Source organism: Sciurus carolinensis, chromosome 5, assembly GCF_902686445.1.
Source record: "Sciurus carolinensis chromosome 5, mSciCar1.2, whole genome shotgun sequence".
In the NCBI taxonomy this organism is placed as follows: Eukaryota; Metazoa; Chordata; class Mammalia; order Rodentia; family Sciuridae; genus Sciurus; species Sciurus carolinensis.
In genome coordinates this window covers 120,225,434-120,242,337 of record NC_062217.1, presented here as the reverse complement: position 1 = coordinate 120,242,337, position 16,904 = coordinate 120,225,434, and the positions used below count along the sequence as shown (strand labels likewise).

At 38.6% G+C, this 16,904-nt stretch overlaps 1 protein-coding gene across 1 annotated transcript in view; it reads left to right on the top strand.

The window, feature by feature from the left end:
• Positions 1-573: 573 nt before the first annotated feature.
• Positions 574-16,904, top strand: part of Dna2 (DNA replication helicase/nuclease 2) — a 43,362-nt gene continuing 27,031 nt past the window's right edge. Inside the window, 11 exon segments of the mRNA XM_047553824.1 lie at positions 574-713; positions 2,455-2,615; positions 2,618-2,636; positions 4,015-4,198; positions 6,715-6,863; positions 11,842-11,973; positions 14,405-14,561; positions 14,563-14,625; positions 15,559-15,676; positions 16,187-16,297; positions 16,300-16,348. Coding sequence (XP_047409780.1) covers positions 640-713; positions 2,455-2,615; positions 2,618-2,636; positions 4,015-4,198; positions 6,715-6,863; positions 11,842-11,973; positions 14,405-14,561; positions 14,563-14,625; positions 15,559-15,676; positions 16,187-16,297; positions 16,300-16,348 — 1,217 coding nt within the window. The 5' untranslated portion in view covers positions 574-639.

Here is a 16,904-nt window from a genome sequence, read left to right as displayed (position 1 = left end):
CTTGAGGGAGTAATGGACGAAGCAGCACCCTTCAGAATGCTGGAGGCCTTGAGATCCTGAGTACAAGTGAGATGATTGCCCATTGATAGGAGGAAATCTTTAATGAAAGTGGAAAGAGGTTATGCGACGGGCAGATATTAGCAGTTTTCTAGATTCAGTCTTGGCATGATGGGTCAGTCCCTATCTAACTGCTTCTATTTTCTCTTGAGTTTTTCAGTCAAAAAGGAGAGGTTGTTTCCTTATGAACACAAAATTCGCAAAGCCAACAAGGACATCTGGTATGGGGCATTTCTAAATGGTTCTGTTCACACGAAAATCAAGCGTTTGATCATGGCTGGGGTGTCAAGAGGGTGGGCAGGGGCATTTCGTCTTGGCTAGATGGGAGGACTTCCACTTTTCCAAGCCTGATGTAAGGGAGCAAAAGTGCCTGGGGCCGGAGTCTCCCAGGTGAGGCGGTCCACTTAGAAAGTGCCGGGCGCTGGAGGGGCGGCCCTGCGCAGGTCACTTGGGACTTTGGCGGGTCGGCGCATGCGTGTGGTGCCGCGCAGACTCGCGCTTCTTTACCTCTTCTGAGTTTTCTGAGTTGCTCCTGGCTCCCGGCGTTTTACCTTGTGACTATTTGCAGTCCCCGCGACGGGGATGGAGCAGCTGAACGAACTGGAGCTGCTGGTGGAGAAGAGTTTCGGAGAGGAGGCTGCAGCGCCAGCGGAGCTGTGAGCGCCGCGGACCGGGTGTGGGAACGTAGCGGGAGATTTGAAAGAAAGGCGGGAGAGGCCGCACCCACGCCTCCGGGAGCTGAGCCCCTGCCGACTGTCTCGGCCTGGGACCGAGTGGTCGAGCTTCGCTCCGCCGGCGCCCTGGGAAGCTCCGGAGCTGGGGACCGCTTCGCAGAGTTTTTTGGGGGAGGCACATTTGGCCAGAGTACGAAGACTGGCGCCTGTATTCTTTCTCTTGCGTTCACCTCTTTCCCGAATTTGGGGAGTCTCGGCCACCTAAATGTCTTCTTAAAAGGAAACTTCAAGTGCTGACGTTGAGTTGTAGGAATTTATCTTAGGGAGGACTCTGCACCCTCAAGTCGCTGTTAATGGTCAGGGAAACTTCACGATGATGATATGGAATATTTTCAATAGTAATAGCAATAAAAAGATAGGGTTGAGAGATATTGGAGTTGGGGTTTTAATCAGCAGTACTCCTTCCTTCCTTCCTTTCTTCCTCCCTCCCTTTTTCCCTCCTTTTCTCCCTCACTACCTCCCTCTAAATCCCCAGTCCTTTTTAGTTTTTATTAGTTTTTATTTTAAGACAGGGTCTCACTAAATTGTGATCCTCAAGCCTCAGCCTCCTGAGCTGGAATTACAGGCGTGCACCCACGCCTGGCTCAGCAGTACCTTTTGAGAGATCTTTTAGGCTTAGAAGCCCACCTTTGGATATGAATTAGCCAAAGGCTAGATGGGGGGAGTTAAGTAAAACATTTACAAAATAATAGAATGTACCAGTCGGGTGACAAAGATAGAGTGGCAAAGATAGAGTAACGTGAAAGGCGTTTGGTGTAATTGGAGAGAATGACTTTGGACTCCTGCAGTGTGACAGGGAAGACTTAAGAGGAGAAGGTCCTTTTTCAAAGAGTTATATGGTCCATGGTTTCAGGTGGCTTGGACCAAGGATAAAGTTATTATGAAATGGACTTTCGCATTACAAATACAAATAAACTTCTGAGTTACTCCATAAAGGAAAGAACTACTCAGGTATTAAGAAGTGGAGTCTCACTATTTGGCTCAGGCTGCCTGGAACTCCTGGGCTCAAGCAGTCCTGCCTCAGCTCTGGAGTAGCTCGGACTATTGGTGGTGCCATCTAATTTATTCTGATCCTCATGGTGATGAGTGTACCATAAAACTCAGATTAAATTGGGAAAGGCCACATCATAAGCATGTTTTTTAAATTTTTATTTTTTATGATACTGAGGATCAAACCCAGTGTCTCATGCATGCTAGGCAAGCATTGGTGTCACTGAGCTACTCAGCCCTTACAAGCATGTTTTAAATGACATTGCTTCTGGGAAGCTGTTTTTTGGGGGTGAGGGGTACCAGAGATTGAACTCAGGGGCACTCCACCACTGAGCCATATCCCCAGCCCTCTTTTGTTTTTTATTTAGAGACAGGGTCTCTAAGTTGCTTAGTGCCTCACTTGCTAAAACTGGCTTTGAACTTGTGATCCTCTTGCCTCACCCTCCCAAACCACTGGGATTATAGGTGTGCACCACTGTGCCCAGCTGGGAAGCTTATGATAGGAATTTTTCCAGTATGCTTTACTCAGTTTTACCTATTTTAGCTAAAGGTCATTGTGATCCATTCTGCAGAAGAATGCAACCTAAGAAACTAAAAGGTTGGTTTCCAGAGAAAAATTGAATGACTTCTTATGTCATGGTTGTGCTAATATAGTTTTGTTTATATGCTTTAGATTTCAGAAGAAGATGGAAGCTTCCTTTCCTAAAACAATTCTGAGCCATGGAATGGATAACCGCTATCTGGTGTTAGCAGTCAGTACAGTACTGAATGAAGAAGGAAACTCTGAAAAACACCTAATCATCACTGCTTCACAATCTCTAGAATATGAAGAACAGGCATCCTTAGGAATGACTGGTAATTTTTGTTTGACTTGGAGCATTGACTTGGTAGTCTTAAGGATACCATTTTTTTTTTTTTCCAGTGTTGGGGATTGAACCCAGGGCATTGTGCAGGCTAGACAAGTGCCCTGCCACTGAGCTACATCCCCAGCTCTATGCAATGACTTGTTGGATGTTGCCTATAATATAATTAAAAAGGAAGTAGACTTGAACCTGGCTTAATTCTACATGAAAATTGTTTCTATTACCCCAGTATCTCAAGTCTCTCAATCCAAAATTGATTTTTATTGTCATTTCAAAATCATGTTCAGGTCAAAGTATCCCTTATCCATAATGCTTGGGATTGAAAATTTTTTGAATTTTGGATTTTCTCAGATTTTGGAGTATTTGCTCTAACTTTGGCTGTTTGTCTGGGCTGCAAGTTAGATAAATAAGATTTTATTCTTGCTGTACTGGGTTTGTCTTCATGCCTGAGGCTTATAGAAGCTATAGATGTATAAAGGCTTAAGAATGAGAGGATTAATTATTGAAATAATCTAATTCATAATTGGAGCTACATACTGCATTGGTAAATGTTTGACAACTTTTGCAATAGACATCGCTAACACTAAGCATTGATTTGGTACTGGGGATTGAACCCAGGGGGCCCTTACCACTGAGCCACATCTCTAACCATTTTTTTTTTTTTTTGCGGTGCTGGGGATTGCACCCAGGGTCTTGTGCTTGTGAGGCAAGCACTCTACCAGCTGAGCTATCTCCCCAAGCCCTTTATTTTGTTTTTTTTTTTTTAATAACTATTTATTTTCATGCGGTGATGAGGATTAAACCTAGTGCCTCACTTGTGCTAGGCAAGTTCTCTACCACTGAGCCACAACCCCAACCCTGTTTTTTTTTTTAATGGTACTGAGGATTGAACCGAGTGCACTCTACTCACAGAGGTACACTTCAGCCCTTTTTATTTTTTATTTTGAGATAGGGTCTTGCTGAGTTGCCCTGCTGACCTTGAAACTTGTGATCCTCCTCCCTTGGCCTCCTGAGTAACTGGGGTTATAGGCTTATGCCACTGCACCTTTCTAAAAAATGTTCTTTGAAAACAGTGGTTGTTTATTTCTTTTGGTACTGGTGATTGAACTCAGGGGTGCTTAACCACTGAGCCATATACCTAGCCCTTTTTTATTTCTTATTTTGAAACAGTGTCTCACTAAGTTGCTTAGCTCACTTAAGTTGCTGAAGCTGGCCTTGAATTTGTGATCTTCTGATCTCAGCCTTCCAAGTGCTGGGGTTACACATGTGCACCACTGCACCTGGCACTTGTTTATATTGAAGTCACCTCAATATGTTTAAATGCAGAAACATAAGTATGTATTTCTACTTTAACTTTCCTTTACATTTAGGTGTACTACACCAGTAGAACCGGGGGATATCATTCACTTGGAAGGAGATGGCACATCTGGTACATGGATAATTGATGAAGATTTTGGATATCTGATTCTGTATCCAGACATACTGATTTCTGGCACAAGCATAGCCAGCAGTATTAGATGTATGAGAAGAGCTGTACTAAGTGAAACTTTTAGGGTAAATAGTATTAACAACTAATGTTTACACGGAATCTTAACATTTATAGAGGTTTTTTTTTTTTTTTTTTTTTTTTTTTTCTTCCTGTATCTGAGATGGAACTCAGGGTCACTGAACCACATCCTCAGCCCTTTTTTGTATCTTATTTGGAGGCAGGGTCTCACTGAGTTGCTTAGGGCCTTGATACATTGCCGGGGCTGACTTTGAATTCATAATCCTCCTGCCTCAGTCTCCTGATCTGCTGGAATTATAGGCATGTACCACCACTCCTGGCTATAGAGAACTTTTTTTTTTTTGCAGCGTTGGGGATAAGACCCAGGGGTTGTGGATGACAGGCAAGTACTCTATCACTGGGCTACATTCCCAGTCCCCAAATGATTAAAGTTTTACTTTAATATAGCTTAGCATTCCCAACTGGCTTCACGATTCCCAATAAATTAAAAATAAAAAGAGAATCATCTGAAAACATTATCATGTAATATTTAAAAAATACAAAGATGATTACAATAAATCTCCATGTGCCCAACACCCAGCTCTAATAACTAGCATTCTGCTGTTCCCAAGCATTAAGTTATTATGTAAGTAAATCACAGCTAAGAATATTTTTAAAGATTAGGACTGGGAATATAGCTCAATGGTAGAGTGCTTCCCTAGCAAGCATGAGGTCAAGTTTAATCCTCAGTACTGTAAGAAAAAAAAAAACCCAACCCTCAGATAATAGTCCCTTTATCATACCCAATAAATATGTCCTTTAATTAATCAAATGCCCAGTTATATCTCTAATGTCTTTTCAGAAATATTGTTTTTTTTCAGTTGACTTATTTGAATCAGTATTCAAACAAGGTCCTGATATTATATTTGGTTGATATGCCCCTTTTGGTTCTTTGAATCTTAGTACTGTTTTCTACCCACCCTGTTCCATGCCATTCAATTCTTGAAGAACTGGGTATTTTGTTAAAAGTTTTCCCCTCCCTCCAGGAGGAACACCCAAGGGTGCTCTATCACTGAGCTACCTTCTCAGCCCTTTTTTTATTTATTTTATTTTAAGACAGGCTCTCAAAATGCTGCCCCAGCTGGCCTTGAACTTAATCCTCCTGCCTCAGCCTCCCAAGTAGCTGGGATTAGAGATGGTGACAGCTTCTCTTGGGACAATTTTTTTGGGGGGGATACTGGTGATTGAACTCAGGAACACTCAACCACTAAGCCACGTCCCCAGCCCTATTTTCTATTTTACTTAGAGACAGGCTCTCACTGCGTTGCTTAATGCCTTGCTTTTGCTGAGGCTGTCTTTGAACTTCTAATCCTTCTGCCTCAGCCTCCTGAGCTGCTGGGATATAGGCATGCGCCACCACGCTGGTTGGATGGTGGATATTTTTTAATTATATAATTAATGTTGATATGTGTATGTAGGAAACCAGAAACCCAGCAGCACAAGATAGTAAGAGGAGGAAATATCTAGATTTTGTAATAATCTTAATTGTTGCTTATTTGTAGTTTTTTTGTTTCTTTGCAGTGCTGGTGATAGAACCCATGGCCATCGGCATGTTAGGCAATTGCTCTACCCTGAGCTACAAACATCAGTCCTGCACTTATTTTATTTAGAATTCTGTTAGCTTCTTTTGTTTGAATTACGAAGGAATATCAGCTTCTGTTTTAACCACAGAAAGCAGATGTGAACATCAGTTTTTTTAAAAGGTTTTTATTTTGAAATAATTTTGCCGAGCTGAGTGTAGTGGCGTATACCTCCCAGCTACTTGGGAGGTTGAGGCAGGGAGGGTCACAAGTTCAACGCCAGCTTCAGCAACTTAGAGAGTCTCTAAGCAACTTAGTGAGACCCTGTCTGTAAATAAAATATTTTGAAAAAAGAACTGGGTGTGTGACTCAGTGGTAGTGTGCCCCTGGGTTCAATACCCAGTACTACAATAATAATAATAATTACAACTCAGCTTGTAAAAATATTATGGAATATTCTCTTATAATTTAATTTTTAAAATTCCTGATGAATATTTTGGTGGTTTTTCTTGTTTTTCTGTTAACTTCAAGAGAATGGTTGAGGCTAATAATAGAGTATACTGAGAAATAAAATATTATTTCATTTTGAAATAACCTTTCTTCACAATGATCTCTATTGTAGGTTTAAATTTTAGTTGAATAATATCTTTTATGTGCATAAGTTTATGAGCTATGCTTTCATTTATTTTTCTATTTGGGTAGATTATAAAGTGAAATTAGAGAATATTTTAAACATTAAATGTTCAAAAATATGTTGAGCATTTTTCATATGAATTTTATGATTTTTTAAAAATGGAAATATTTTAAAGGTAACTCAGACTTGTACAATAACTGATAATTCTGAATAGAAGAAAGTGTAAGTCCCTTATAATTTCACCAAGCAGAAAAAAATTGTTTGATCTTTTGGCCATTTGTCTTAGTGGTGCATTTTGGCTAGGGTAGTGATAATGTGTACAATCTGGTCTCTTCATATTTGGACTAAAATGTGTGATTTGTTTTCATAGAGCTCTGATCCAGCCACACACCAAATGCTGATTGGTACCATTCTCCATGAAGTGTTTCAAAAAGCAATAAGTAATAATAGCTTCACCCCAGAAAAGCTGCAAGAACTTGCTTGTCAAATTTTTCAAGAAATAAGGCATTTAAAAGAAATGTAAGTAAACGTGAGAACTGCAGGTAGAACTTTTTATTATATGACTTCTTTCCACAATCTAGGTTTCAGTAATTAGACTATTTGTGTAAATTAATGTAACCTAAAATGCAGACTCCCAAGTAGAAGTGCCTTGTTGCAATTTGGAAGAGTTCTTAAAGTTGTACAACATGAACTGTTAGACTAATAATTTTAAATATTCTATATGTGTGCACAATAGATTCATTAGTTAGTGTCTGAGAACATGTAAAAATGTTTTTTGCGTTAGTTGTAGAAACAGTGTGACATACTGAAAATTCTGTGAGTATCCAACTTGGCCAGTTTTATGACTGAACAAGTTGCTTTAAGATTCTGAAAAAAGGAGCCAGGCGTGGTGGCTGTAATCCCAGCAGCTCTGGAGGCTGAGGCAGGAGAATCTCAAGTTCAAAGCCAGCCTCAGCAATTTAGCAAGGCCTTAAGCAACTCAGTGTGACCCTGTCTCAAAATAAAATGCAAAAGGTCTGGGGATGTGCCCCTGAGTTCCATCCCCAGTACCACTTTCAAAAGGTGAAAATACCTTGTTTTGCAGACATTTATGACAATGGAGATAAGGTGTATAAAACCTACAAATAGCTAGTTTTCAGTAAATGACTACCTGCAGAGCGAGAGTTCTGCTGTATATATGTGTGTATGTATATATAGATTTTTTTTTCCAGATAACTTTTATTATGAATAATATGCTATATGTATATTGTAGGAAATACAGAATATCCAGGTAGGGAAAATGATAAACATACCATGTAATCAGTCACAGTGCCAAGAGTTAACACTTGTTATCATATTGGTATATATTCTTCTGGGTGTAGGGTGTATATATTTATTTATTTATTTATTTACTGTGGTACTGGGGATTGAACCCAGGTATTTACCTCAGTTACATCCCCAGCCCTCTTTAAAAAATTTCTTTTTAATTTTGAAATAGGGTCTTGCTGAACTTCTCAGTTTGGCTCTCAGATTTCTGATCCTTCAGTCTCAGCCTTATGGGTATTAGGGATTAATGTGTGTCACCACACCTGCCTAAAATGGTGTTGAATCCTATTATATGCTAGGTACTGTTTTAAGTGCTTTTGGATATCTTATCTTATATATGATAGCAACCTGTTATAAATGAAGAAATTGAAACACAGGAAAGTTACCATTTGCTTATAGCCACTCAGCATTCCATTTCATTCCATTCTATTTCATTCCATTCCATTCTGTTTTATTCTATTCTATTCTAATTTTATTCATTCATTTATTTCCAAGGAGCATTTAACCACTGAGCTATATCTCCAGGCTTTTTTAAATTTTGTATTTATTTAGAATAGTGTCTTACCAAGTTGCTTTAGGGCCTTGCTAAGTAGCAGAGTGTGGTCTTGACCTTGTGTTTCTCCTGCCTCATCCCCCTGAGCTGCTGGGATTATAGTGCACCAGGCTACATAGAAAGTATTATGAATATGGCTGGGCATGGTGGCTTATGTCTGTAATCCCAGCAACTCAGGAGACTGAGGCAGGAGGATCTCAAATTCAAAGCCAGCCTCAGCAGCTGAGCAAGGCTCTAAGTAATTTTGTGAGACCCTGTGTCAAAATCAAAATAAAGAGAAACGGGAGTATGACTTAGCAGTTAAGTGCCCCCGTACTCCTGGGTTCAGTCCCCAGTATGCCCCCCTACAGAAACAGAATATGGATGGATTTTATACAATTTTTATTAAATTGATGAAGTTTCACTACTTTTTTGTCATTATACCTTGCAAATTTCTGACTTTCTTGTCATGCCCTAGACAGCATATGGTAACATGTTATTATATTGATCACCTGTTTCCATGAAATAAATTTGTCAAAACTTAGTGACTTAACTGGACATGGTGGTGCACACCTGTAATCCCAGCCATTTGGGAGGCTAAGGTGGGAAGACTATGAGTTTGAGGTTAGCCTCAGCAACTTAGCGAGGCCCTAAGCAACTTAGTGAGTCCCTGTCTCAAAATAAAGAATTGAAAGGGCTGGGGATGTAGCTCCATGGTAAAGCACCCTGGGTTCACTCCCTAGTACCTAAAAAAGAAAGAAATAATTCAGTGACTTAAAATGACAAACATTGCTTGGGAGTGTAGCTTAGTGGTAGAGTGCTTGCCTATCATGTGTCAGTCCCTGGGTTTGATCTCTAGCACTGCAAGGAGGGTGAAATATAAATATGTAATAATGTTTGTTTGTTGGTACTAGGAATTGAACTCAGGGGCACTGAATCACTGAGCCACGTCCCCAGCCCTATTTTGTACTTTTAATTAGAGACAGGGTCTCACTGAGTTGCTTAGTGCCTCACTTTTACAGAGGCTGGCTTTGAACTTAATGATCCTCCTGCGTCAGCTTCCCAAACTGCTGGGATTACAGGCATGCACCACTGCTCCTGGCCATTTATTTATTTAATTTAAGATACAGGGCCTTGGCCTGGGGTTGTGGCTCAGAGGTAGAGTGTTTGCCTAGCACATGTAAGTCACTGGATGCGATCCTCAGCACCATATAAAAATAAATAAATAAGGTATTGTGTCCACCTACAACTTAAAAAAAAAAAAAAAAAAGAATACAGGACCCTCACAGCATTGTGATGTGTGCCTGTAATCCCAGTTTACTTGGCAAGCTGCAGTAGACAGATAGCAAGTTCCATGTCAGTCTCAGCAAGTTAGCTGTCTCACAAAAAAAGGGTAAAGTCAGGCAAAAGGAAAAAAGAGACAGGGTCTGGTCCACGTCACCCAGTCTGACCCTAAACTCCAGGGCTGTAGTGATCCTCTTGCCTTAGCTTCCTGAGTAACTGGGACTATAGGCATGGGCTAGTGCACTTGACTTAAAATTACAAACATTTATTATCCCCCAGATTTTGTAGTTCAGAAATTTGGCAGTGGCTTAGCTTTGTGGTCAGGCTCTGAGTCTCCCATGTGGGCTTGTAGTCATCCTGGGACTTGACTAGGATTGGAAGATGTCCTTCTGAGATGGTGCACTCACATGCCTCTTGACCAGGACGCCTCAGTTCCTTTCCACAGGCTGTCTGATATGTCTTCACACCATGGTGACTGCTTCCTCCAGGAAAGAGAGGAGGCAAGAATACACAGTATCTTCTATAACCTAACCTCAGAATTCATATGTTGTAAATTTTGATTGACTTTTTTTTCCTATGCTAGTTATTGACTTTAGGGTCTTCTACATACTAAGCATGTACTCAGCAAATAACTGCACCCGCAAACCCACATACTTATTATTTTTCATGGTGAGTAGGCTTAAAATCTGCTCAACTGTTTCAAAATACAGCACGTTGCTATTAGTTTTAGTCACTGTGTTATACAATAGCTCTCTTGCACTTATTCCTCCCCGAAGAGAATAGAGAATTTCCTTTTTTTTTCTGCAGTACTAGGGATTGAACCTAGAGGTGCTCTACCACTGAGCGACATCCCCAGCCCTTTTTATTTTTATTTTGAGACAGAATCTTACCAATTACCCAGGGTAGCCTCAGACTTGTGATCCTCTTGCCTTAGCCTCCTGAGTCACTGGGATTACAGGCATGTGCCACCACATCTAGCTACTCCTTTAATAAATTCGCTACCTGAAATTTTGTATTTTTTGTTTATTTGTTTTCTGGTGCAGGGGAGGGCCACTTGCATGTCAGGCAAGCCCTCTACCCTGAGCTACAAACTAGCCTATTTTATTTTAATACATGGTGTAAATAAGGAAGTCCTTGAACTTGTTATCCTCCTGCCTCAGAGTCCCTGGTAGCTGGTATTACAGGCATGTGCCACTGGGCCCAGCCTAGATAGTCCTTTGATGTAGTGAGGGTTTATATACCTGTCTGTCCATATGATCTTTTGTCCCTTTAATGTTTCCTTTGTCTTTCTTAATATTTTTAGTTGTAGATGAACATAAAACTTTTATTTATTCAATATTTTAAAAATTTTGTTTTAGTTGTAGGTGGACCCAATACCTTTATTTTGTTTTATTTGGTGCTGAAGATCGAACCCATGCTAGGTGAGCGCTCTACCACTGAGCCACAACCCCAGCCCTATTTGTTCAATTTTTTAAAAAATATTTCTTGGCTGGGGTTGTAGCTCCGTGATAACATACCTTTATTTATTTATTTGTTTTTATGTGGTGTTGAGGTGGAACCCAGGGCCTCATGTGTGCTAGGCACACGTGCTAGGCAAGCACTCCCCCACTGAGCCCTAGCCCCAGCTTGTTTCTGTTTCTCCTTGCTTGTTTTCAGGAGTAACATCTCCTGAAACTAAAGGTATGATTTCTTTTTATCCCAAAGGTATTATTGAGACTGACCCCTCTAGTTAGACTGAGATGGTTGAATTGCAAAAAATACTGTGAAATTAGACATCATGTCACTGTTATTCAGATTTTTTCAATTGTGGTTGATACATATAACATGAAAATTGCCATCTTAACTATTTTTAAGCACACAGTTCAGAGGTATTAAGTATATGCAAATTGTTGTGCAGCCTTTACCACCATTCATTTCCATAAACCCTTTCCTCTTCCTAGACTGAAGCTGTGTACCCACTAAGCAACAAACCCCATCCTTCCTTCCTCTCAGCCTCTGGCAACTTCTGTTCTTTTTGTCTCTATGATTTTGACAATTCTAGTTCCTCACATAAGTTGAAACATTCATATTTGTTCTTTTGTGACTGATTTACTTCACTCAGAATTCCCGCGCCCCACCCCCCTTTTTTTTTTGTTGTTCTGGGAGTTGAATCTAGGCCCTTGTGCATGCTGACCATGTGCTCTTCACTGAGCTATATCCCGAACATTCCTTTTCAAGGCTGAACAGTATTTCAGTGTGTGTGTGTACACACCACATTTTTTTTATCTGTTCATTAGCAAATGGATATAGGGTTACCTATTTGGGTGTGTTGGTCCTTATTTGATTTGCATTTCTTACATCTGTGCTTTTGTATTTTAATATCTCATATTTTGACAGGTATCGCTTGAATCTGAATCCAGATGAAGTAAAACAAGAAGTAGAGGAGTATCTTCCTTCATTTGCTAAATGGGCTGGAGATTTCATGCATAAGAGTACTTCAGCTGACTTCTCTCGAATGCAGCTCTCTCTGTAAGAAGTGCATTTTGCTTATATAGTGTTCACATATTTAGAGTCAGGAGGCTGAGGCAGGTTGGTTTTGAGTTTGAGGCCAACCTGTGCAACTCAGCAAGGTCCTGTCTCAAAATAAAAAATACAAAGCACTGGCAATGCAGCTCAGTGGTAGGTTGTTGTTGGGTTCAGTCCACAGTACTGCCAAAGAAAAATACAAAACCAAAGGAACCAGTGACTTTCAACTTTACAACAGAGAATGGGACCCTTAAAAACCATTTAAAGAGCCTGGTACCGTGGTACACCATGTAGTCCCAACTGTTGAGACAGGAGGATTTGCAAGTTCCATGAAAGCCTGAGCACTTAAGAGAGAGCCCATCTCACAATAAAAATAAAAAAGGACTGGGGAAGTTGCTCAATGGTAAAGCACCCTTGGGTTCAACCCCCAATACCAAAACAAGAAATCAGAATAATTCAATTGAAATACTGTCGTTAGCTCCAAAGGGCTAAATTGAAATCATATTGCCTTTTTTCTAGTAGTAGTAATTTTTTAGTAGTAATTTTGTTGCCTTATTTGTAGTGCTGAGTACTAGACGTAGGGCAGTATGTATGCTAAGTAAGCACTTTATCACTGAGCTACAACTACTACCCTAGTTAGAACTTTCAGAATTTTATTACTTGTGTTCTTTTAGGTATACATGTAACATTTGACAAATAATAAATTTTCCTATATTTCATAAAAGCATATTTGAGTACATACCTTGATCAGAGAACATTTTATATTAGATTAATATTTAAGGTATTTGTGATAAATTGTGGCTTCCCTGATTTCCACAATTGTCTTCTTTACTGATTCTAGACCTGTGTATGCACACCACACACACGCACGCGCGCGCGCGCACACACGCACATATATTTCTGGAGATTATATTTGAAACATCTTAAAGCAATTTAAGAAAAATCATTGAAGTCAGCACCACACCTCATTCATTAAATACTTGTTGACCTCAGTAACATGAAACCAACCAAAGACCAAAAACAAGTAAATCATGTATTCTAACAGCTGGATTTTTTGGTACTAGGGATTGAGCCCATGGGTCAATTGAGCTATATGCCCAACCATTTTTATTTTATTTTGCAACAGGGTTTTGCTAATTTTCAGAGACTGGTCTTTAATTGTGATCCTCCTACCTCAGCCCCTTACGTAGCTGGAAGTGCCTTGGCTGGTGTGCCTTGGCTTAGAATTCTTATTCTTTTTAAATTTTGATAATATAAAATGTATGATTACTAGAAAACTTCCTCAGTTCATGTAAAATTTCCATTAGATTTAGCAAATAATTTTATTTGACCTTTAGTATAAAAGTTTAAAATATTTTGCCAGTTGATAGGATTCATAAACAGGTGTTAGCACTTAACTGATTCTTCTTCCTTCTGAAGAATAACCATGCCTGCTCTGAAAATGAGTAAATATTAGCTAAGAAATATATAAGAAGTTTTAAGAGTTATTTCTACCTCTAGCCCTTTATATTCCCCTTTTATCTCTTTCCTATACTCATGGGTTTTTTTAACTTTATTTATTTTGATTATACTCATGGTTTATTTAACAATATAGATATTGAAGTCAGAACCTCTTTTGTAATATAAAATCAACATTGATGGGGCTAGGATTGTGGCTCAGTGATAGAGCACTTGCCTAGCATGTGTGAGGCACTGGGTTTGATTCTCAGCACCACATACAAATAAATAAAATAATGTCCATCAACAACTAAAAAATTTTTAAAAATAAAAAAAAATCAACATTGAGTACTTAATTTTAAAATTTGGTAGTTATACAGATGAATTCTCTTAATGATTAAATAAAGAAAATAATGGGGAAGTGTAGAAGTGGCTGTGTGTTCCTCCAACAGTTGTCACATGGGTGTGTGGGGGGTGTGGTGTGGGATCAACCAAGGCCCACACTTCATAGACAGGATAGAGTGTTCCTTCTTACCCAGTTTAATATGGTATTATATGAAAGAACATGTCACTAACAAGTATATTAATTTGCATAATAATATTATATCAGTTGGTATTGTGGGTTAGTAGTCCAAATAATGAGACTCTTGTATTAATATAAACCTGAGGAGATAAAGTCCTGAATATTAAGAATGACTAAATGGTACCTGTAGAACAGAGGTCCTTAAGCTTTAGCATATATCAGAATCATTTGGAGAGTTTGTTAAATAGATTGCTGGTCCTGTAATGAGTCATTCTGGAGTGGGGCCAGTTAATATGCACTTATAACAAGTTCCCAGGCAATGCTGATGCTACTGGTCCAAGGGTGACACTTTGAGAATGCTGCTATAAATATATGTAGATTATTTCCCATCCCCATGTCATTTGTGTGTAGTAGTCAATGCCAGCATATGTGAAGTAAGCTGTATTCTAATTGTTTTTGTGTTTTGTTTTTTAGGTCAAGTGATGGTAGTAATAATAATTCAACATGTAACATTGAAGTAATAAACTCACTGGATATTGAAGAAAGCATTTGGTCCCCTAGGTTTGGATTGAAAGGCAAAATAGATGTTACAGTTGGTGTGAAAATACATCGAGGTTCTAAAACAAAATATAAAAATAATGCCATTGGAACTTAAAACTGGCAAAGTGTCAAATTCTATTGAACACCGTAGTCAGGTATAAATCGTTAAGAAAATTAAATGTTGATTGATTGATTGATTGATTAGAGTGGGTATTGAACCCAGGAGCATTTTGCCTCTGAGCTACATCCCTAGCCCTTTTTAGACAGGATCTCACTAAGTTGCTGAAGCTGGTCTCAAGTTTGCAGTCCTGCATCAGCCTCCCAAGTAGCTGGATTACAGGCGTGTGCCACTGTGCACAACTGAACGTTTATTGTATTTGAACATGTAGACTGCTTTATATATTTTGGTTCAATTTAGGTTATGTTTGTGTTTCATGTAATACTTTTTAATTTTTAATGCATTATAGTACTCAGTTTGTTTCATCAATGTATACATGCATGGTAGAAAATTTTCTCTGGCAAAGCAATAAAAGAGCTGAATATATAAGCCAGTGATGCCAAATTTATGCTGCCAAATTACCAGTCTAAACAGATGCTTCTGAAAAGCAGTAATTCCTTATTCCTGTAAGTTGTGGAACCAAGGATATTTGGATATCTTACTACACACATTAACCTATTGAAAATTCTGAGAAATCTTAAAGTAATTCTTTTGTCTTAGCTAGGTTTAACTCATTGTTTCCTAAACCTAATTACCATGGAGCTATTTAAATTTTTTTTTTTTAACTGGGATTTGAACCCAGGGGTGCTTTACCACTGAGCTACATCCCAAGTCCTTTTTATTGTTTGAGACAGGGTCTCGTTAAGTTGCTGAGGGCCTTGTTAAGTTGCTTAGGCTATCCTTGAAACTTGAGATCCTCCTGCCTCAGCTTCTCAGTAGGTAGGATTACAGGCAATTGCCACCACTCCCACCTTCATTTACCTTTAGGTTTTAAAATTATGTGTTCATTATAAGATGATGTAGAGAAATGGTAGAAACGTATAGTTTTGTTTAATAGAATTCTCATTGTTTAACAACCTGCTTTGCACAGGTCGTTCTGTATACACTGCTGAGCCAAGAGAGAAGAGCTGATCCAGAGGCTGGCTTACTTCTCTACCTCAAGACTGGGCAGATGTACCCTGTGCCTGCTAACCATCTAGATAAAAGAGGTTGAGGTGTTTGCTTTCAGTTTTACTTCTCTGGCCTCCTCCCTACCTTCAGCTTTTGGTGATGCAGTTTCCTACGTGACAGTGTGCTCACATACTTGTTATGCCTATTGTAGGTTGTACTAATTGTGGTATTTTAAAAAATAATTTTAATATACTCCATAGTTGAAAATTATTAATGTTTTAAGATTTTTTTGGTACAAAAGTTTATCTTGAAGTTCTAAAAACTGAAGATAGTGTAGATAACTATCTTTGGCATTCACCTAATAAAACACAAGGTTCAAGTCTTACTAGTTATGAGATTAGTAGTTGTTTCAAGAACTTATCATGTGGCTAAAAATTTGAAGGAAATGACCAAAATATAACCAACAGTGCTTATTCTAGTAGCAGGAACGGTGAATATTGTTTTCTATTGTTAAAGCTGAAAGTTTTACTTATATAATGGAAAAGTTGTGATAAACTTTATTAAACTCTTAAAAAGACACAGCTTCTTGGGTTTTTTTTTCCCCATAGAATTATTAAAGCTAAGAAACCAGATGGCATTCTTTTTGCTGCATCGTATTAGCAAATCCCCTGGAAAGGAGAAGACACAGCTTACTTCTTTGCCACAAATCATTGAGGAAGAGAAACCTGTAAATATTGTTCACAAGTTGGCAACTGTACTCTTTATAGCAGGTAAACACTGTTTTCAAAAAGCAATATTTCAAGTTGAAGATGACTGGAATGCAATATGACTATTGGTAGGTGGTCTGGCATTGATGATTTCTGTTTTTTTTTTTTTTTTTAATTTTACTTTTTCCACATTTTTTATTGGTGCATTGTAGTTGTACACATTGATGGCATTTGTTGTTACATATTCATACATGTGCACAATACATGACTTCATTTTAATTATTTTTATTTCATATTCTCCTTTGAGTATAGTATTTCTAAAATGAAGAGAATAGAAAAAAAAAAGTTCATGTTTTCTAACAAGCCCATTTTCTCAGTCAATAATACTGTGCTTTTAAAACCTCTTACAAAAGTGAATTTTAATCTTGCTCCATATAGTTTCTATGAAATGAAATAATTTTAGGATTTATGGAATCTGGTTAAGAAATATATAGAATATTCATTTTTAGTACAATACAAATATTTTTGTTCTTTTACAATATTGGGAATCAAACCTAGGAGTGCACTACTACTGAACAACAGGCCCAGCCCTTTTTACTTTTTATTTTGAAACAAGATC